Source organism: Bos taurus, chromosome Y, assembly GCF_002263795.3.
Source record: "Bos taurus isolate L1 Dominette 01449 registration number 42190680 breed Hereford chromosome Y, ARS-UCD2.0, whole genome shotgun sequence".
Taxonomy (NCBI): domain Eukaryota; kingdom Metazoa; phylum Chordata; class Mammalia; order Artiodactyla; family Bovidae; genus Bos; species Bos taurus.
In genome coordinates this window covers 25,295,548-25,316,556 of record NC_082638.1, presented here as the reverse complement: position 1 = coordinate 25,316,556, position 21,009 = coordinate 25,295,548, and the positions used below count along the sequence as shown (strand labels likewise).

The following is a 21,009-nucleotide window of genomic DNA, read 5'->3' as shown; positions in this document are numbered from 1 at the left end:
GTTTGAGCACAGGCCTCGCTCTGTTCTCACGGGGTTCTGTCCCTCACAGTCTAGGAGAGAAGTAAGAGAAATCGGGGCCAGAAAGAGTTGGGCGGGGACCTTTAGCAGCAGTGGTCTGCAAGACGTGGTCCACAGGAGCAGGCTGCATCCTGGAAAATCTGGGCCGGTGGGCATTTGTTGATGGGTGGGAGTCACCTGGGAGCTGAGTCATCACCTGCATACCCCCTACCTGTCCTTGAAGTGAGCCCTCTCTAGGGACCCCGATGTAAAGAATGTGTTAAAAGTACTAAGGTGGCCACCAGAAATAGCACAGACTTAAACAAGAGGAAGCGTTTTTCTCCCGGTTCTGGAGGCCGGAAATGTAGGATCAAGGTGTTGACAGTGTGGTGCCTCCGCAGGTCTCTTTCTTTGATGTGCAGACAGCTGCATTCTCGTGTCCTCCTGTCTCTTCATGTCCAATCATGCTTGACGTCTTCTTGAGTGTCCTAATTTCCTCTTTTGTTTGTTTGTTTGTTTGTTTGTTTGATTTCCTGGGCGAGGTGCTTTGCTTCTGGGTCTTAGTTGCAGACCAGGGATTGACTTTGGGTCCTTGGCAGTGAAAGCTCTGAGCCCTAACCCCTGGCTTGCCAGGGGTCGTCCTCTCTCTTCTTATATAGACAACCATCAGATTGGACTAGGGCTCACCCTGGTGACCTCGTTTGAACTTCATCACCTCGTTAACGATACCATCTCCAAATACGGTAACATTCCAAAGTGTTGGGGGTTAGGACTTCTAGAGATAGTTTTCAAACATGTATTGCTTTATTTGACTGCACCCGGTGTTAGTTGTGGCAGGTGGGGTCTTCGGTCTTCCGGGCAGCACGTGGGATCTAGTTCCCTGACCAGGGACCGCAGCCCAGGCCCCTGCACTGGGAGTGCAGGGTCTTAGCCACTGGACCATTGTGAAAGTCCCCTCAACATATGGATTTTGCAGGACACAATGAAGCCCCAAACAGGGTTGATGGTAGGGTGATTTGCCCGGCTACACATTTGCACCCTACCTGCTCCTGAGAAAAATCTGAGACCTTTAATAACGTTGACTCCCTGGTCCCAGTTGTGGAGATACTGATTCTGTGGGTGTGGAGTAAGATCGGCAGAAGCAACCAGAGCATCAGTACTTTGCAAAAGCTCTCTGGGGCTCGCTGTTTAATGTGGACACCTTAAGCAGCCCGGGCAGCACCTGGAGTTGTGAGAAACTCAGACTCTCAGGCCCTAAGTGCAACCGTTGGACGAGAATGTGTTTTTGCACAAGATACTTAGGCAATTCCTTAGATTCCCTGAGGCTTAAGAAGCACAGCCCGGGAGATTTGAGAGCGTGGCCCAAACCGAGAAGTTTGGATCCCGATCTCTGGGCTTTGCTCATACCCTACCTTCCTTCAATACCAAGAACATCCCGAAGGCCCGAGAGAGGCTGCACGTGTCCTAGAATCTCGGAAGGGTGGTGGGGAGGATGAGGCTGCCAGCTCGAGCTACAGCATCTGATGGGTTTATTGAATTACCAATAACCCGCTCCTCCCAAGGCAGGTGCTCAGTGTGTCCCATAGAGAAAAAAATGAATCGCTTTCCCTCGACCCTCAGGGTGTCCTGAAGGCGTAGATTCTTGGGTATTTTAAACATGTGCTTATTGTGGTTTGGGCTCCCGTTGTGGCTCAGCTGGTAAAGAATCTGCCTGCAATGTGGGAGACCTAAGTTTGATCCCTGGGTTGGGAAGATCCCCTGGAGAGGGGAAAGGCTACCCACTCCAGTACTCTAGCTTGTAGGATTCCACGGACTGGATAGTCCACGCCGTCCACAAGGGTCGGACACCGTGGAGCGACTTTCAGCGTCACCCTTGTGGTTTAGTTGCTAAGTTGTGTCTGACTCTTTTGGGAGCCCGGAGACTGTAGCCTGCCAGGCTCCTCTGTCCATGGGATTTCCCAGGCAAGAATACTGGAGTGGTTTGTCCTTTCTTCCTCCAGGGCATCTTTCCGACCCAGAGAATGAACCCGGGTCTCCTGCATTAACAGGTGGATTCTTTGCTGCTGCGCCACCAGACATCAAACTTTCCCACAGTATTGGAGGGTTTTACTCCCTGGGACCCGCTTCACTTCAGAATCAAGGAGGGGGGCAAACATTGCCTTTTCAGATTCCCGGGCCCCCCCTCCTCTGGCAGTTTGAGTTTCTTAGTTCTGATATGCAGCCCTGGAATCTCAATGTTTAACAAGGTCCCAGGTGATTCTGAGATTTGAGCAATCTTTAGAAGCACACGAAAGTGAAAGTGTTAGTCATCCAGTTGTGTTCGACTCTTTGCAAACCCAAGGATCCTGGCTCCCCAGGCTCCTCTGTCCGTGGAATTCTCCAGGCAAGAATACTGGAGTGGACAGCCCTTCTCTTCTCCAGGAGATCTTCCCGACCCAGGGATCAAAGCCCGGTCTCCTGTACTGCAGGCAGATTTTTTTTTTTTTTTTTTTTTTACTGTCTGAGCCATCAGGGAAGCCCAGCAGCATAAATAGGGAGTCACAATTTTCCTTCCTATCCCCTAAGTTTGTGCAAACCTTTTAAAATTGACATCGACTTTTTTTTTTTTTTTTTTTGTCATAAGCCTAGGCACTGCAAAGGATGTAGTTTTTGGCATACAATAAAAATAAACCCTTTAAGTACATAAAACTAGGAATTCCCGGGCAAACCCGTGGGTAGTGCTCAATGCTTTCACTCTGGCGTCCTGGGTTCAGTCCCTGGTCAGGAAACTAAGATCCTGCAGCCAGTCTCATGGGATGTCCATAAATAAATAAAACTGTTAATGCCATGCTTTCAAATATATCCAGAAGAATGATGTAAACCGCATAGAGTTGTTTTATGTATTAATTTTTATTGACTTATTTGGCTGCCTCGGGTCTTAGTTGTGGCATGCGGGATCCTTTGTCCGTTCTACTGCCCTCTGGCATGTGGGATCTTAGTTCCTTAGAACCACGGATCAAACCCGCGTTGCCTGCGTTGGAAGGCAGATTCTCAATCACTGGACCCCCAGGGAAGTCCCCAGCCTTGGGTTTTGATACTCACCAACTTTGGAGAAGGACATGGCAACCCACTCCGGCACTTTTGCCTGGAGAATTCCATGGTTAGAGGAGCCTGGCTGGCTACAGTCCATGGGGTCACAAAGAGTCAGACAGGACTGAGCAGTTAGGCACAGCACTCACCATCGACCATCTTGCTGCTAAGTCGCTTCAGTTGTGTTCGACTCTGTGCGACCCTATAGATGGAAGCCCACCAGGCTCCCCCGTCCCTGGGATTCTCCAGGCAAGAACACTGGAAGGGGCCGCCATTTCCTTCTTCAGTGTGTGAAAGGGAAAAGTGAAAGTGAAGTCACTCAGTCGTGTCCGACTCGCAGCGACCCCATGGACTGCAGCCTACCAGGATCGGCCGCCATCCATGGGATTTTCCAGGCAAGAGTACCGGAGTGGGGTGCCATTGCCTTCTCCAACCAACCATCTTACAAGAGTATAAAACGAGCTCTTTCTAATGCTCAGGTGTTTATTCTTTTTTCTTGCTTCATTGAGATGTCATGGGCATATATTGTGTGAATTTAAGAGGAACACATGTTGATTTGATAAGAAAGGTATTTTTGATGTTATATCTGGTTAAAGCACTTGAGATCACGTTCATTAGCGAACTTCATTTGGGTTCTAATTCCGTGGCTCTGTTACCTTATAAGGACTGGAAATACACATATTTCTTCCCTGAAACCTTCCCTCCCCCTAAGAATCTGTGTGCAGAGGGCTGTAAAGGCAGTGGAAGGGAAAGCTTGAGATATAACCTAGGTGGCGCAAAGGGGAAGGAGAGAGAAGAGGGGGCTCGAGGGAGGAAGGGAGAAGGATGCGGACCAGGGTGTGAACTGACAGCCCTGACGTGGTTTAAGAAAGCATGAGCCCCTGCCTAAGAAAAGCTCCCGGGGTTCAGCAGGAAGATCCACAGTGAGGACAGCGGCAATCCAGGGGGTGCTGCGTCTTCAAGTGCAGATCACTTGGGAGTAGGCTTGCTTCCTGTCCCCCTCACCCTGCCCACCGCCCCACCCACCACCCCAGCCCCTTGCTCCTGGAAGACAACAAGGGTTTCTTATTTGCCGCTGGAGAATTTTCTGGCATTGAAAGAGGACCCCTGCCTTTTTAGGTTCCTGACATCAGCCCGAGGTCTGTGGGAATCGCTGTGTGGACCACCTTCCCCTGCCCTTAAGCTACTGAACCCCAAATAAATAAAGATGCAGATTGAAATTGGAGATGAGGTGGTGGGCCGCTGGATGCCCGAGAGGCAAGTGGGGACTCTCACCACACTGATGTGGTGAGAAAACAGCCCCTGGCCGGGGCCCTGAAACCCCACCCACATTCATTCCTCTCTCTAGCAATTCGGTCCAAAGGTTTCTACTTGAAAGATCCTCTGGGGAAAAAGTGGTTCAGAAACCTGAGTGGAGCCTGGTTTGGATACTATGCATTGGATTAGAATGGGCTTTAAAAGGCTTGGAATCTCCTGATACAGCCTCACTGAGACAAGGCTTTTGGAGAGCCAGGTAGGACTTCCATGGACACAGGACACAGGACATGGTGCTGGTATTTCCAGGGAAATCTCTCTGTGAGGTGGAGACATAGACACTCCGGTTTCACCCTCCACTGAGGCTCAAGAGTGGGAAGTGTTTGCCCCCACTCAGTCAACTGGACTGATGAGCCATGGGGTTTGGAATGCTTCATTTTGGTCTCTGCAGCAATGAGCCTGTAAAATTTCTGCGTAGTGGGCTAGAGCGTAGCCAGGCATTAAGAGCCACGGGGTCACTGCCATTAGCAGTGTGAAACAGCCTCGGGCAGCGGCAAAGGTTCACGGCTCTGTTCCAATAAAACTTTATTTGTGACCCTGAAATTTAGATATCCTCTAATTCTCACACCTCACAAAATATTCCTTGGTTTCCCCCCCAAATTACAAAAAATGTAAAAATGTGAAACGTATTTTTAAAAGTTAAAAAAAAAAAAAAAAACAAACCTAAAACATAAAACTCATTCTTAGCTTGTTGGTGGGAGGAAAAGAAACCAAAAAACAGGAGGCAAGGCAGTTTGTCAATCTCTGTCTAATTGAATTACCAATAAATAACCTGCTCCTCCCAAGGCAGCTAGCATCCCATTAGTGACTTGTGACATGTATTTCGTAGGCTGGATTCTGCTTATGAAAAAATAAAAAATTTCATAAATCTAAGATGACATCAGCTGTAAGATACAACAGCACTCTTTTTTTTTTTTTTTTCACCACACACTTTTCCATGTGGGATCATAAATCCCTGACCAGGGACTGAACCAATGCCCCCTGGAATAGAAGTGAGGAGTCTTAAATATGGGATCATCAGTGAAGCCCCACAGCATTGTTCCTCATGCCAATATAAAATATATATTTACTGACATATGTATGGGTGTGCACTCAGTTGCTTCAGTCAGGTTTGACTCTCTGCAACCCTACGGACTGTAGCCGAGCAGACTCCTCTGTCCATAGGATTCTTCAGGCAGGAATACTGGAGTGGGTTGCCATGCCTTCCTCCAGGGGTCTTCCTGACCCAGAGATGGAACCTGCATCTCTTATGTCTTCTGCCTTGGCAGGAGGGTCCTTTACTTCTAGGGCCACCATTTACGCAAAGCCAAACAAACTATGATATGCCACTGATTAATTTAGAAAGATGGTAACAAAAACCCTGTGTACGAGACAGCAAGAGAGACACCGATGTATAGATCAGTCTGATGGACTCTGTGGGAGAGGGAGAGGGTGGGGAGATTTGGGAGAATAGCATTGAAACGTGTATAATATCATGTATGAAACGAGTCGCCAGTCCAGGTTCAATGCACGGTACTGGATGCTTGGGGCTGGTGCACTGGGACGACCCAGAGGGAGGGTAGGGGAGGGAGGAGGGAGGAGGGTTCAGGATGGGGAACGCGGGTATACCTGTGGCGGATTCATTTCGATATTTGGCAAAACTAATACAATATTGTAATGTTTAAAAATAAAATAAAAGTTAAAAAAAAAAAAAACACACAAAAAACGTGATGGATCTGCCTTCAGAAATGGTCAAATGTAAACTTCAGAATGTCCCTTAATGGCAATGAAACGTGGTAATGTCATGGAAGCTGTCAACAAATGTATTATATGGAGAGAAACTGTGTTGCAAACCTTTTATTTCAATGACCACCACCGCCCATGTCCGCATCCAGCTACATGCTGGCTGACTTTCTCCCTTGCATGCTAATTTTAAATCACGAAGTTCTGGATTTCATGAAGTGCTTGGAGAAATCGCTTCTCAGCCTTCTGGCTAAGATCAAGTGTAAGTATCTGGGGAGCCAGGAGTAAGTGGGTCGAGGCTGTGGCACAGATAAACGATGGTGTTACTAACAGTTTCTGTGTATTTATGCAGCAGATAAATAAAACGGACGGATGCCACATGTTGTTCTAGAAACAAAAATATAATAACCCAATAGCTCTGGAGGTGAATATGGCATGTGAGTTGGGGGAGGCTGTGATTTCTGATATCACGGTCAGGGAAGCCTGGCAGAGAGACTGTGGACCTAGGCAGGTCAGGAGCTGGGTGGCGGTACTTGAGACCGCACCCCAGGCAGGGGGAGCAGCACAAGTCCTGAGAAGGCCCCGTCCTCTCTCCTCGGTACCCCTCGGGAGACTGGGCCCGGGAACCCTGCACCCGCAGATACCAAAATCCATGGCTGCTCAAGTCCCTTATATGAAATGCTGTAGTCTTTGCATGTAACTTAAGGGGATGCTCCCGCAGGCTTTCAATCATCTCCACATTCCTTGTAATTCCTAATACAATGTCGATGCTGTGTAAACAGTTTCAAGTACAGTGTAAATGCTCTATTTATATAGTTGCCAGCAGGAGACAGGCTCCAGTTTTGCTATTAGACCTTTCTGGAATTTTTGGAAGAATATTTTTGATCCATGTATAGAGTCTGGTGCCTTCGGAACTCACAGAGTGCAGGGAGTGAGGGGCACCCCCAAGGGACAGCTGGGGGCTCTTTTGGACATTTTATCTCGGTCAGCCTTTCCGAGTGAGATCGCAGGTCTACAAACAAAATGGTGCCTGCCAGTTCTCCTGCAGAGCTGAAGAGGAGCGTTGGGGCCACCACGGGGAGACTAGGCAAAAGTGGGAGCTGGAGAAGGAAGTTTAAAACTCTCATGTCACTGAACTGAGTTTGAGATGTTTTCTTCTGTATAAAATAAGGGTGAGAATACTTATCTCAATGTTTCAGTCCATGAGTAAATCAAGTACTAATTTTGTCTTTTGAAAGAAATGGAATCATCACACCACTTGTCTGCAGAGAACACATTCCAAGACACCCAGTGGACATCTGTAACCTCACATAGTATCAAACCCTATATACACAATGTTTTTTCTATACAGACACACCTGTGATGCAGTGTGTTTAATCAAAGCACGGTAAGAGACTGGCAACTGAGTCATAGTAACAGCAAAGTGAAAGTGAAGTCACTCGGTCCTGGCTGACTCTTTGCGACCCCACGGACTGCAGCTTACTAGGCTCCTCTGTCCATGGGATTTGCCAGGCAAGAATTCTCGAATGGGCTACCATTTCCTTCTCCACAGGATCTTCCCGGCCCAGGGATGGAACCCGCAGCCTCCAGAATTGCAGTCAGACACTTGAACATCTGAGCCACCAGGGAAAGCATCATTTACCCGGAGTCGCGCACACCTATGCCATTCCGAACCCCCTCAACCCACACCCCCGCCATCCACACCCCCCAATCCCCCAACCCCTCACCCCCCCACCCCCCGCCCACCACTCCTCCCCCCCACCACTCCTCCCCCCCACCACTCCTAACCCCCACCACTCCTAACCCCCCGCCCCTCACCCCCCCTACAGCCCACCCACCCCTCCTCTTCCCCCACCCCTCCCCCACTTCCCCCGACAACAACACTGAACCCACCCATCCTCGCACCTCCCCACGCCCAGCACGCCACCCTAATGCTCCTCCTCCAGCCATTCTGGTGGGCGTTGCCACAGGCACCACGCCTCCCCATCTCTTTGGCCCCTCCAGGCCTCTTCTGGAACTCCGGGAGACCCAAGTCGCTATACCAAGATCTCGCGAGATTTGCTCCGGGAGGAAACAGGAGCTGGGATTGGTTGGGCCACACTGCTGAGTCACCGCTTCTCTCTCCTCAACGTTCAGCAGGGATCACGTGGAGAGGCGCGGCTGCACAAACCGTAAGTTCCCGCCTCGGGTTCCCGGCTTTCCCTCAAGGTGAGCTTAAGCTAGTCCCTTGTTCGCCCCCACAGACCCGCAGTTCTCTTTGCTGCCCTAAAAGGAGTTATGGGACCGCGGGCTGGAGTGAAGGCTGAAGCGGGGGAGGAGCCAGCCGGGGCCACGTGCTCCAGAAAGAGGCCGCGGGACCCGCGCTGTGGACGCAATAATGCAGCGAACCACGGTCTGCCGCCGCTTGGCACTGGACGTGGGGTCCCCTCTGGAGGTGCCAGGGCGTGGTGGGCCGAGCAAGCGGCCGAAATGGGGCTGCGGGATGGTGGTCAGTGTCCTTAGAGGAAGGGCCCTTTGACCCGAGCAGCAGCTCGGGGCTTCCATTGTCCGCTGGTCCGGCCCTGGAGAAATTGCTCAGATTTGGAGATGAGGAGACGCGCAGTCACATGGCGGGGTTGGCCCTCCGGTTTTCAGTGTCTCCTCAGGCTTCCTCAAGACGCATGTTGACGTACCGTCGTCTTACTTATGGAGCATTTTGGTTCTTGCTCTCAGGCTCCGGTGGACACGGGTGACTGAGAGGACAGGAGACCAGGGAAACCAGGTGTGTGAGGGCCTGAGGCCATTGTGAGCTGAACCAGTGCGGGGGGAAGTCATCTTGAGGTAAGCTGATCGATCCCCTTGGCCACCTCTGGTGCCCACTCCGTTCTGGTCATCTTGGAGCTGGGTAGCATCTGGGGCCTGAGGCCCTCAGGGCAGGAGGAGGATGAGCACCGTTTAGTTTCCCAAGGCATTTTCCTAAGAGAGCTTTGGTCCTGCTGTTGTGTTGGAAGAGGCAGCTTCGGCGAGTTGGGGCCCCATTCGCGAAGCCACGGTGAGGTTCCGAACTTGGGAACCTGTGCTTGGGAGGCGGGTTTCAGACGCCAGACACTGGGCCCCTTTGTGGTATTGGGCAAAGGCTGGGTGGCGAGCCTTCTCTGTAAGTGTGGGTCCCCTGGGAGTGAGGTGCTCCTGGAAAGCAAGCACTCAGGCAGTAGAGTGAGTCCTCCAGCTGCAGCTGGAGGAGGCCAGTGGCCAGACGTGAAATGGAGAGAGACCCCGTAGGGCGAGGACGACATTATGCCCTGGGGGTGCTGGGTAGGCCTTGGGCGCCACTGACCCAAGGGCGACCCAGCACACCTGGCTGTAACCCCCAGTATCACTGCTGACTCCAGAGTAGTACACGTGGACCCTCGGTCCCAGAGCTGCAGACTCTTGAGTGTCTGGGTCAGGACCGACTGGGGCCAGGACCCTGAGAGGAGGAAGCTGTGGAAGGAGGAGAGGTCCAGGTCATGAATCCAGGGGAGTTCAGGGCAGGGGGAGAAAAGGGCCAGGCTGGGGCTGCCAGCCAGTCCCTTTCCTGTGCAGACAGAGTGTGATCAGAGCCCAGGCCACGGCAAAGAGTCCCAGAGGTCTGCTTCTGCAGTCCCGGCACCGGACCAGGGTTCCCACACCCTTCATATCTCCTGCCTCACCAGTGGGAGAGGTCTCTGTGCACAGCTGCTCCCCAGATCCTGCCGGTGACACCCCATCAGTGAATCTGCCTACTTGGCCCTGTGCAGGGCAGGCAGTACTGGGAGGTTTCCTGCTGGGAGATGGCCTGAGCCTGAGCCCTTGGGGGACAGCTGTTGAACTGAGGTAAGGTGTAAATCTAGGCCTCTCTGGATTTGTCCCCGAATATTGCACCATTGCCCCATCCTCCTGGATGCCCCGGCAGTACCCTCAGACCCGCTGAGTCCCTAGGCTGTGGTGGATCACGTCCCCTGAAGGGAGGCTCCTGTTCTCTGCTCTAGTAGTCCCTAAGCTTTTCACTGCCCACAAACAGAGTAGGGTATTCCAGTCCTCAGAGAGGTTCCTGGGCACACTGCCCCACCAGATAGGCCCAGGGATGGCTTAGAGAGACCTGGACCTGGCCAGAGGCATCATTCCCGTGTCCGTCTCCGTGGCCCCCTCTGTGACCCTCTCCTGAGCCCCAGCCCTTGCGTGTGAAAAGGAAAAAGGAAACAGCTGATGCTGTTTCAGCGTCACTGAGGTGAGGAAAGTGAAACACTTGGTGATTTAAATTCTGCCGGATAGGAGGTTTTGTCAGTTTGATTGAGAATCCAGCTTCAGGCTCTGATTCCCCATCCCCTACACAAACTTAAATAAAGAGCCTGTTGGTGATAAAAGAAATGAAGATATCTCAGAGGCAAAGATGCCAGCAAATATTGCTTCACTTGGCAGTGATAAAGAAACTCGGAGATAGTATCAGGCCTGAAAGCACAAAGAATGAGCCGGTGAAGCAGATCCAGGCTTAGGAAGTAGGGTGACAGTTGGCCAGGTGGTGCATAGGAAAGATGCTCACCCCCAGTTGTAAGTTATGTGCTGAGAAGAAAGGAAGCAGAGTCGAGAGGACTCCTTGCTGACGTGTTTGCAAAGAAATGAAACACTTTAATTCTCAATGCTTAAGATGGCAGAGTAGTAAAAAAAAAAAAAAAAAATAGCTTTACTATTGTTGATTCTCTAAACATTTACAACCAGTGAATGCTAAAGGAGATCAACCCTGAATATTCTTTGGAAGGGCTGATGTTGAAGCTGAAGCTCCAAAACGTTGGCCACCTGATGCGAATCTGTCTGTTTGGAAAGAACTCTGACGCTAGGAAGGATGGAAGACAAGAGGAGAAGGGGATGACAGAGGACGAAATGGATGGATGGCATCCCTGACTCAATAGACATGAGTTTGAGCAATGTCTGGGAGACAGTGAAGGACAGGGAATATTTGTGTGCTAAGGTTCACAGGGTCGCAAAGAGTCAGACAGGACTGAGTGACTGAACAACAACAAAGGTGTCACACAGTTCAGTTAGTGCAACAGGGTTCTTAACGTGAAAAAAAAAAAACAAAAAAAAAAAACGTGGAATGGCCATGGAAAAATATCATGATTGTGCTTAGATTATGAAGGTTGGCTTTGCAGTTTCAGCTGGAGTGGTCACCCCGGTGGGCCTGCTCCAGGGTACAGATCAGGTTTGCCAGTCATTACTTTTGAGGCTTGCTTGCCTTTCGTTTGTTCAGACACCCTGAGTGGAATATCATGCCTTTGTTTCTCTTTTTTTTCCCAGTCTTACTGAGATATGAGTAGAATTGTCTCATAGCCCTGGGTAAGTTTAAGGGGTTCAGCATCATGAGTCCACTTACATCCATCCTGCAGTGATGAGTGCGGGGAGTCTAGTGAACGTTCAGCATTTCATTTGGATTCAAAATTAAATAGAGAAAAGTACTTTTTTGGATGAGAACTCTTAGGGCTCACTCTGTTCACTTTTATATCCAACAGAAAACAGCATTAGTTATACTTGTGTTGTATGTCACCTCCTCATACGTACTTCTAGCTAGAGGATGAACATGATCGTTTCTCGAGCTGTCCTTCTCAGTCGCTGAGAATGATGTCCCTGCCCCGCCCCCCGCCAGCCACTTTGTGAATATTAGAAACAGCCCCTCCCAGGCTGCCCGCACCCACTTCTGTCTGAGCCTCTCTGGTGTGTGTCCAGTCTCAGTGCTCCCTCCGAGTGCCCTTGGAAGTAGGAAGTGGGTACAGCCGCTGACATCTCCCCTAGGCAAAGAGAAACAGAGTCGGACCCTGTGAAACCATGAGGTTTGGTTTTCAGGGCTCCAGTGAGCTCTGGCACCACAGCCCTTCATGTCTCCGGATGGAACAAATATCCCCAGGTCATTCACCTTAACACTTAAGTAAATAAACAATCGTCGGAGCAGAGGTATAGAATTGATACAGGATATGAAGACAGGAGGCAGTTTTCTGAAACGGGTTAACGGGGGGTATCCTGTACTGCACATTAGTGAGGTCTCCTTTGTGTGCAGTTGGGAAGATCCCCTGGAGTGGCAAATGGCAGGCCACTCCCGTATTTTTGCCTAGAGAATCCCATGGACAGAGGAGCCTGGTGGGCCACAGTCCGTGGGGTCCCAAGAAGTCCGACACGACTGAGCGGTTACTGCTTAATACTAGGAAGAAATTGGGCGAGAAGCGAAGTGTTAGAACGGAAGGGATTTATTGAGAGTAGGACACTTGGAAGGTTCCCAAGCGTTGTGTTGCCCTAAGTACTCAGTTACACTTACACCATCAGAGGAAGAGGGGAAGGGGGCGAAGATCTTCTTTTTCTTGAGTAGACAGCACGTTTCTATCATCAGTGCCTCCCCCAGGTAGGGCAGGGAAGTTTCCTTGTCCCTTTCTATATGGTCAGGCTAGGACTATCATAGTTCAGTTCAGTTCAGTTGCTCAGTCGTATGCCACTCTTTGCGACCCCGTGGACCGCAGCACCCTAGACTTCCCTGTCACGTTACTTGGGAAAACTGTTTTCGGGTCTCAGGACAATGCAGGTCTTTGATTTGAAAAAGGCACCTTTCCGTAGGTGATTGTGTTTGGTTTGTCCAGGGCCTGTTTTGGGGAGTCACTACCTTGATGACCACTGGGCAGGTTGTAGGTCTTGTTTTCGGCTATCGTTGTATTGTTCGGGGACGCATTCTGGCCAGAACGTGTCTTGTCTTGGGGGCCCAAGAGCATGTTGTGGGGGTTATTGACTCACGGAGCTCACTCGGCAGGGTGCAAGTCTCAGGCCAGCACTGTTTTATGGTTTTGGGCCATGTCTCACGCTTGTGTTGCATGGTTTTGTTGCTAAGCAAGTTCGCTTGATTAAAGCAAGCCAAGGTGGCTTTGATGCCAGGCGACTTTGTTTTGCTCTAGGAATCGAGGAAGCCTACGTGTTTCAGAATTTTCCCGTTACTTCCTTGAGTGTCATTCGTCTTATTGTGGTCTCGCAAAACCCTGTAAAGTTTCTTCTCTTATGTACAGTTCCCTCGTGGAGTATCGAGCCAACTGTCTGATCATTCTGTTGTATTATTCCACTACTATCTACCAGCTGGGGATGCTCCCCCCGCCCCCAAGCGCAGGCCGCAGCGCCCTCAGTGATCCCGACACCGCTCGAGCAAATGAGATACAGCTCTGAGAGCCGGGAGACCAGGCCCCTAGTTCTGCTGCCTGGAGCGGACCCTCACCCTCCCATCCCCCGCCCACTCCACCCTACTGCTGCTTTGCCTGTAGAAGCACCAGGCTGAGGAGTAACTGGCTAGAGGTAGGGTGACCTGGACCTCTGGCAAGTCTTCACTGTGGAGGAAGAAGGAGGGAGCCTCTTTTGTTTAGGTCTAGATGTCATTGAATCCGTCTTGCCAAGCACAGGAAGAGGCAGAGGGGGCTCATAGAAAGGGTAGACCTTTCCAGGGTAAGAAGAGATCCAGCTGCAGAGCGGAGGGAGGGCAGACCTACTGGAACTGCAGGTGGGATGTCGTCTGCTGGAGGCTGGGTCCGCAGGGCTTCTGTCAGTCTGGGGCCTCTGAGGACCAACCAGGCTGTGGTCTTCATCCAGAAGCCAGGGAGGGTCATCTTCCAGCATTTCTAGTGCCTCTTTGGGCACAGAGGCATTCCAAAGACCCCCGAGGAAGGCCCTGGGGAGCCGACGGTTTGCCGTCGCAGAAGGAATTGTGCAGCTAGAGAGGGAATGAGCTCTTCCCAACCCCGAAACGAGCTCCGAGGCCGCACCAGCCTGTGAGGTAGAACTGTCCGCCAGGTTGACTCACGCCTCGGTCCCTGGGAGTCGTCCTGGGCCGACCTGACGCTGGGCAGGGAGATCCCGTCTTCATGCCGATGAGCCCCTGGTGCTTCTGTGTCCAGTGAGTCCCCTGCCCAAACGGACTCTGTGGAGCTGGAGGTGGACAGAGGCCTGTCCCCTGCCTGGCCCGGAGAGACTTTCTGGCTGATACTTGCCGTTTTTAGATCATTTGAAGACAGTGGTCCCTCCTGCGTCCTTAGATCTCCTGGATGTTGAGTTCCCGTGGAAACATCCCAAGCCTAGTCCTCTGCTGTTGGCTGTCTGCCCAAGTGCCCGTGAAGTCGGCCAGCTCTCCCTCATGTACAGTGGGGCAGATGCGTCCATCCATCCATCTTCGCCCAGGGGGGTCTTCCGGTTCCTCCTCCGTGGAGCGTGACAGCGTCCTGCCTTGGCTGTCTCGGGCTCTTTCCAGGCTGGAAAGAAAACCAGGGGTGAGCTTCGGCTTCTCTCTGAAGGTTATTTGAGGAAGTGGGGGAGAGTGCCAGGGTCGTCACGGCTGCTCCTTAATCAGGGACTTGATGATTCTCTTGGTTGCGAGGCTTGAGCTCCTGCAGCTGCTTGGTCCAGGTGATTGCTGGAAGGCAAAATGCCCACTAGGCACATTGCAGCTTGACCCTGTTTTAGGGTTTTAGCTCTATTTAAGGGGCAGACACATCTCTGGCTGCTGATGGGGATGGTAGGAATTTGGTGAGTGCCATCTCTAGGAAGTTACCAAACTGCAGCGTGTCCTTCAGGGAAGGCCACCTTCTGGCCCTCCAAACAGAAGAACTGTTGCGGCATCACAAGGCCGAGGGTGGAGAGGTTCCGTCCGTCTGTGTTCTGAGACCGCAGCAGAACCAGCGCGTCCGCGAGCCCAGCAGGGGCTGCACCCCAGACCCTCTGATGCAGGCTTTGCACCCCCCTGGGCAGAAAGTCCGTGTTGCTCCCTGTGCTTAATGCAGAGCAGAGGACAAAGGGAATTGTATTTGTGGGCTTCGAGTTGAGCTCCCATCAGAATCTGTGTAGGTGAGAGCCTTAGAGGAGGGAGGGAGAGGGGTGAGGGGTGGGGGTTTCGAAGGCGCTTTGCATTCCTTGTTCACTGGCACTGAGGGAACGTCAGGTTACCCCCCTGCTCTTGGGAGGGAGGCTTTGAAGTTCGTGGTGAAGGTACAGGTCGCTGGACAGAGCCCAGGCTGGGATGTGCATGGGGACGCCTGAGCCTCGTCTTGCCGCCGTTTGCTGACACAGAATTTGTGTCCTTGGCCCACGTTTTATTTCCTTTCAGGAGAGCCCACGACCCTAAGCCCTCAGTGGCTTTCAGGCAGAAGAAGGCGCGTCCCGGGTTTGGCCAGCCGAAAGGGACGCGTCACATTCCTAAATTTAATCTCCTGGCTTCAGGGAGGAAATGGTCTTTGCCTCCAGGGAGGGAGGCAGCGTGGATCTTGGGTTTGCCTTGGGTTTAAGGGATCCACCTGGTCCCTTTGTAGCCACTCCCTCTGCTGGCAATTTGTCAAGCCCAGCCTAAGAGAAGTCGCTGAATTCCTGGAAACGCAACACACGGGACTTGGCTGCTTCCCTTGGTTTCACTCCAAATGTCTGGTCCCTCTGTTCTCCTGGCCAGCTCCTAGGTGTCATTTTGACCTGACCGGTTCCAGGGAAGCCTGGACCCTCAAAAGCTGGAGGACCCACCATCCCTCCATTACACCTCTGTTCCCCCGTGAACGAGCACACGTGTCACGTGTCGCTGTGTGGCGTAATATGATGTGTAAGCGACGGTGTGACCCTCGGGAGTCTTACTCTGTCTCTTTTTCTTCTGGGGCGACACCACCGTCCGCACAAAGCTGTCTGAACGTGAACATTTGGGTGATTTTGATGTGGCCCAAACTCCCCCAACGAACGTACCTTCAGGTTGGTTTTCCTCTTTGATATTTTGCTTCTGTGAACAGACAGAGGATCCCATCAGTTGTATGTAGTGAGAAAGTAAACGCCCCACTCAGCCTTTAGCTGGATGGAGATCTAGTAGTAAGATAGCACTTGAGCCGGGAATGGACGTTTCGGCCAGAATCTCAAAAGCGTGCCCTGGAAGGAGAAGACGGTCTCAGGGCTGAGCGCACTGCTCCACGCTGGAGCCTCAGGTTCTGACAGCTGTACCTGCCGGGGTATTCATGGCACAGGCGACACAGGCCACGATCCTGTAGAGAATTTTCTTTGCCTTTCCATTCACCTTGGCAGTTGCACACTTTGCTTTTGCTCCTGCGTGCAGTTTTACGTTTGTCCCAGACTGGTTTCTTCTCTGATTTCCGCCACTTTTACAGACGGTCAAGAACATTTCTTAACCAAGTAGAATTTGGTGGCGGGAGGGATGGGGTAGGACGGGGTGATCGTGAGGGCATGGGTCCGCACCCGACCGCATCTGGGGTCCTAGTTCCCTGGTAAGGATAGAACTCGTGGCCCTGCCGTGAAAGCACCGAGTCCTCCTCACTGAACAGCCAGGGACGTTCCTGGAATTGCTTTAACGCAAGACGTCTCATTCGGAGGAGTTTTTGAGTGACGTTGTACACTTGAGTGTGTGAGCAGTGATTATAGTTCATACCAATTTACGGTTTTGTGAATTTACTAGCTTAAAGGGTTCTGGGGGTTTCTTTTTGTTTTAAAAGGTCGAAACTCTTCTCTAAGTCCGTGGAATACCAAAACCAAAATCTGTAGAATATTTTAAAGAGTGCAGGCTTTGTTCAGAATGTGAGCGCTTTGCTCCACTGAACCGAACGGTAGTAAGATTTGTAGAAGAGACGCAGAGTGAAAGGCACGTCTTTTTATCGAGTGACATGACAGCACCCATCGCGTGAGTTACTGGCTGGAGTTTAGAGACAGGCCGTGTTGGGCTAAACTCCTTATTGCTGTTTTCAGCCCTTGGGTAATAATCAGAAGCTTTCTCTGAAGAGAGTGGGGTCAGCTGTCAGACTCCTAGGTATCTACCGGCCAGCAGGGCTGGGATCAAATGCAGCAGCCAGTAGATACGGGATGGGGCAAGAGGTCACCTTGTCCCTTTGTTGCTGCCGGGAGAGAGGCTCGTCCTGGTGCCAGCGGGGGCCAGAGCTGTGACTTGGTGGCCAGAAGATGTGTCTGACCCTGCCTTGGGTTCCGTGAGGGTGGAGGGACAGCAGGGTCTCCCCGGTTCCTTGGCCGGAGAAGGACCCGCCCCCACCCCTCGCTCTCTGACATCCCCCCAGGACTGGTTCCGGAGTAGGTGCTTCAGGATGGGCGTCTGGGCGCCCCCCCGCCGACTCCTGGAGCTGGCCGGCCAGAGCCTGCTGCAGAACGAGGCCTTGGCCGTCGCGGCCCTGGAGGAGCTGCCCGTGGAGCTCTTCCCTCCGCTGTTTACGGCGGCCTTTGCCGGGAGGCACACCCATGCCGTGAAGGCGATGGTGCAGGCCTGGCCCTTTGCCTGCCTCCCTCTGGGCGCCCTGATGAAGGACCACGAGCCTCATCTGGAGACCTTCCAGGCTGCACTCGACGGCCTGGACCTCCTGCTTGCTGAGGAGGTCCGCCCCAGGTAAGGTCGACCTGGCAGACTGGTGGGGCCTGGGGGTGTGAGCAAGATGCAGCCAGGCCAGGAGGATGACCTGGGAACAGGCGTTCGGGGGGAGAGGACTGGTTGAGGGGACAAAAGGCACGTGGTTCCCCCCCCCCCCGCCCCCCCGCAGTGTGCCTTAAAGCGGGGACCAAGGCGGGCCCGGCAGCCAGAGGATCTGTGGCGTGTGGAGTGCAGCGCCCTCGCGGGGTCCTGGTGCCCGTCGGCCCCTGCGCAGCTCAGTGTGTCCCCCTCGGCCCCGCAGGCGGTGGAAGCTGCAGGTGCTGGACTTGCGCCGCAACGCCCACCAGGACTTCTGGACCCTGTGGTGTGGCATCAAGGCCAGCGTGTGCTCGCTGCTGGAGCCCGAGCCGGCCCAGCCCATGCAGAAGGCGCGCAGGGTGGAGGCGCAGGCGGGGCTGAAGCCGGCGCGGGCCCCTGTGGAGGTGCTGGTCGACCTGTGCCTCAAGGAGGACACGCTGGACGAGACCCTCAGCTACCTGTTGAAGAAGGCCAAGCAGAGGAGGAGCCTGCTGCACCTGCGCTGCCAGAAGCTGAGAATCTTCACCGTCCCCGTGCAGAGCATCAGGAGGATCCTGAAGCTGGTGCAGCTGGACTCCATCCAGGACCTGGAGGTGAACTGCACCTGGAAGCTGGCCACGCTGGGCAGGTTCCTGCCGCACCTGGGCCGGATGGGCAACCTGCGCCGGCTGCTGCTGTCGCGCGTGCGCCTGTTGCCGCACACCGCCCCCGCCCGGGAGGCGCACTGCGTCCGCCAGCTCACCGCCCAGTTCCTGAACCTGCCCCACCTGCAGGAGCTCTCCCTGGACTCCATCTCCTTCCTCGAGGGCCGCCTGCACCAGGTGCTCAGGTGAGGCGTGGCGCCAGGTCCGCAGACCAGAACCGGCCTGTCTCGTTTCGTGGCCGCTGGGGACATTGCCAGGGTGCACGGGTCGCTGGGAAGTCCTCAGGGTGCCGCCGCTCTGTCCGCGGGCGTCTGGTCAGGTCACCTCCCTGGTCAGGGTCAGAGGCGTGGCCTGGGTTAGACGTTGTCAAAGGGGACTTCTTGCTGGCCGTGCACATAGTCGGGGTCAGGTGTGACGCCCTTGGGCGTTCTTTCCGAGAGAGCGCTGTCTTAGCGGAGACGATGACAGAGAAGTCGGCGAGAAGGACGTCGGTCCATCAGGCGTGAGGTTAGAAGTCCGAGGCGCTGTCTCTCCCTCGCACCCGCCGCTTCTGTCCTGAGCTGGTTTAGGCTCCAGGTGAGCTTTGGGAAGTGGGTGATTCTGGAGATGACAAGGAGGGATCAGGCGGGGAAAATTGTGGCTCCTAAGCAGTCCAGAGAAGAGAAAAGGTCCCACGAGCATCATTGTTGAAGTGGCTCCATTCTCTTCCAGTCCAAATGACAAGCATTATTTTCCTTTCCGACTTCTGAATACGTAGGAAATCCTCAGTATCAGGTTGTCGCTCTGCCTTGAACACAGTGATAAAAGCTGAGAGGATGCAGCCTAGTGTGGCCATATGAATGAGTTGCATTGATTCTCTTTGTGGCAGCTGCAGAGTCCAAGCATTAGCGGTAAATATGTTCACCGGGAAACCAGAAAAAGGAAAGAAGAAAAAAAAGGAGATGGACGGTCTGGGAACCGTCCAGGGGATATTCGGCCAGTGATGGTGTGGAACCCCAGCCCACGTCCACTGCATCCAGCCTGCTGTCGCATTCAACTAGTCGTGTCTTGTAAAACCACCCTAATTCCTGCTACCCCAATACTAATAAGCTGACGTAGGCAAATAACACTTGTTTCCTGTTTGTTTCCCACACGGAAAATAGTTCATCATTTTGTGCAGGGGGAGGTCATACCCCGGTGAGCATGACCTTCCCCCCGGAAGAGCCCCTGCCTTCCCGTCAAGAAGGGGAGAGGCCAGCCCCGAGCCAGTGAGATGCCCTGCGTTGCGGTGAAACAGGCCTCTCCTCCCCACGTCCTTCGGCCCGCCACCTCTGCCCCTGGGACTGACTGCCCTGTGTCTCCCCCAGGTGCCTGAAGACCCCTCTGGAGACCCTGTGCATCAGCAACTGCCTGATTTCGGAGTCAGACCTGACGTACCTGTCGCAGTGCCCAAGCGTCAGCCTCCTGAAGGACCTGGGGCTCAGCGGGGTCAACCTGACCAGCCTCAGCCTGGAGCCCCTGCAGGTCCTGATCGAGAGGACCTCGGCCACCCTGCAGGACCTGGACCTGGACGAGTGCGGCATCGTGGACTCCCAGTTCAGCGCCCTCCTGCCCTCCCTGAGCCGCTGCTCCCAGCTCACCACCTTCCGCTTCTGCGGCAACCCCATCTCCATGTCCGTGCTGGAGAGCCTGCTGCAGCACACCGTGGGGCTGAGCAAGCTGAGTCTGGTGCTGTACCCCGCACCCCTGGAGAGCTATGAGGATGTGCGCGGCACCCTGCACCCGGGCCTCCTGGCTCAGCTGCACGCCCGGCTCAGGCAGCTGGTGCGCACGTCTGGGCGGGCCAGCACGGTCTGGTTCAGCTCCAACACCTGTCCCCACTGCGGTGACGAGATCTTCTACGGCATCTGGCCCATCCTGTGCCCCTGCTACATGCCCGCCTAGCCCAGGTCACGAGTTGCAGGCTTTGTCCCTGGCACCGGGACACTGCCACCCAGACCTCAGTGCATCTAGAAGGAAGACAAACCACAGTTTCAGACAGTTGTTCAGTGCATGGGGGAAAAGGAAAGGTGATATAGAGTGGGCGGGGAGGGAGGGGTTGGTGGTATTCTTTGGAGAGATGTGCTCCGACCAAGTTGGAAATGTGAATCTGAACTCTGGAGGCGGGGTTTTGGGCTTGGGAGGTTGTTGGCGTCATTACCCCCGTGTTGGATTGTTAACAGAGAAATAAAGGGAAGTTCAGTGTGAATCATTTGGGGTCCTCTGTCATCTGTGTCCATGATTTTCCCCTTTAAACTCGTGAGTCTTCCTGTTGGTGGTTAAATAAAAGGGCCTGAGCGTGAGTGGGGCCTAGATGCGCTCCGATAGGCAAGGATCGGCTACAGGAGTTCAGGGCCCTGTTTGCCCACTCCGTGTGGTTCTCATTTCCAGGGCATCCACGTCCTCACTCGTTTCGGAGGCTGTTCGATCTGTCGTCATAATACGAGGTGCGTCCTCAGGGCCTGCAACGAACTAAGTGTCCAGGAGCGAGCACCGCTGGAGGGGACCGTCTTCCCACGGGACCCTCGCTGCTAACCCCACCCAGGCCCTGGACTCCGGCATTTTCCCCGGTGGATCCAGCAGATGCCAAGCCTCCATCTCAGCCCCCGGGCGGTGCCAAGACGGGTTCACTGTGCAAAGTCAGGCCCGGGGTCCTGGGGGATATTCACCCTCAGACCATCTGGAGCCTCTGGGAGCCAGCAGCCCGTTCCCACTTTCCCACTGCTCCTCCGTATCTGCCACTTTGGGACTCCGTGGACCGTAGGCAGCCGGGCTTCTCTGCCCAATGCATTCTACAGGCGAGAA

General features: G+C 53.5%; 1 protein-coding gene across 6 annotated transcripts; it reads left to right on the top strand.

The window, feature by feature from the left end:
- Positions 1-8,085: 8,085 nt before the first annotated feature.
- On the top strand, positions 8,086-20,413 carry LOC112442075 (melanoma antigen preferentially expressed in tumors-like). Of its 6 annotated transcripts, XM_059884180.1 has the most exons (7): positions 8,086-8,273; positions 8,815-8,922; positions 14,151-14,381; positions 15,771-15,837; positions 17,160-17,482; positions 17,766-18,371; positions 19,533-20,413. In XM_059884180.1, exons 4-7 carry the CDS (start codon positions 15,802-15,804, stop codon positions 20,107-20,109), a joined length of 1,542 nt encoding a protein of 513 aa, XP_059740163.1. In that variant the 5' UTR covers positions 8,086-8,273; positions 8,815-8,922; positions 14,151-14,381; positions 15,771-15,801; the 3' UTR covers positions 20,110-20,413. The 6 variants fall into 6 exon arrangements, with proteins under 6 accessions (XP_059740163.1, XP_059740159.1, XP_059740161.1 ...); XM_059884176.1 differs by lacking the exon at positions 14,151-14,381; XM_059884178.1 differs by lacking the exon at positions 14,151-14,381 and having other exon boundaries at positions 8,086-8,310.
- Positions 20,414-21,009: the final 596 nt, after the last annotated feature.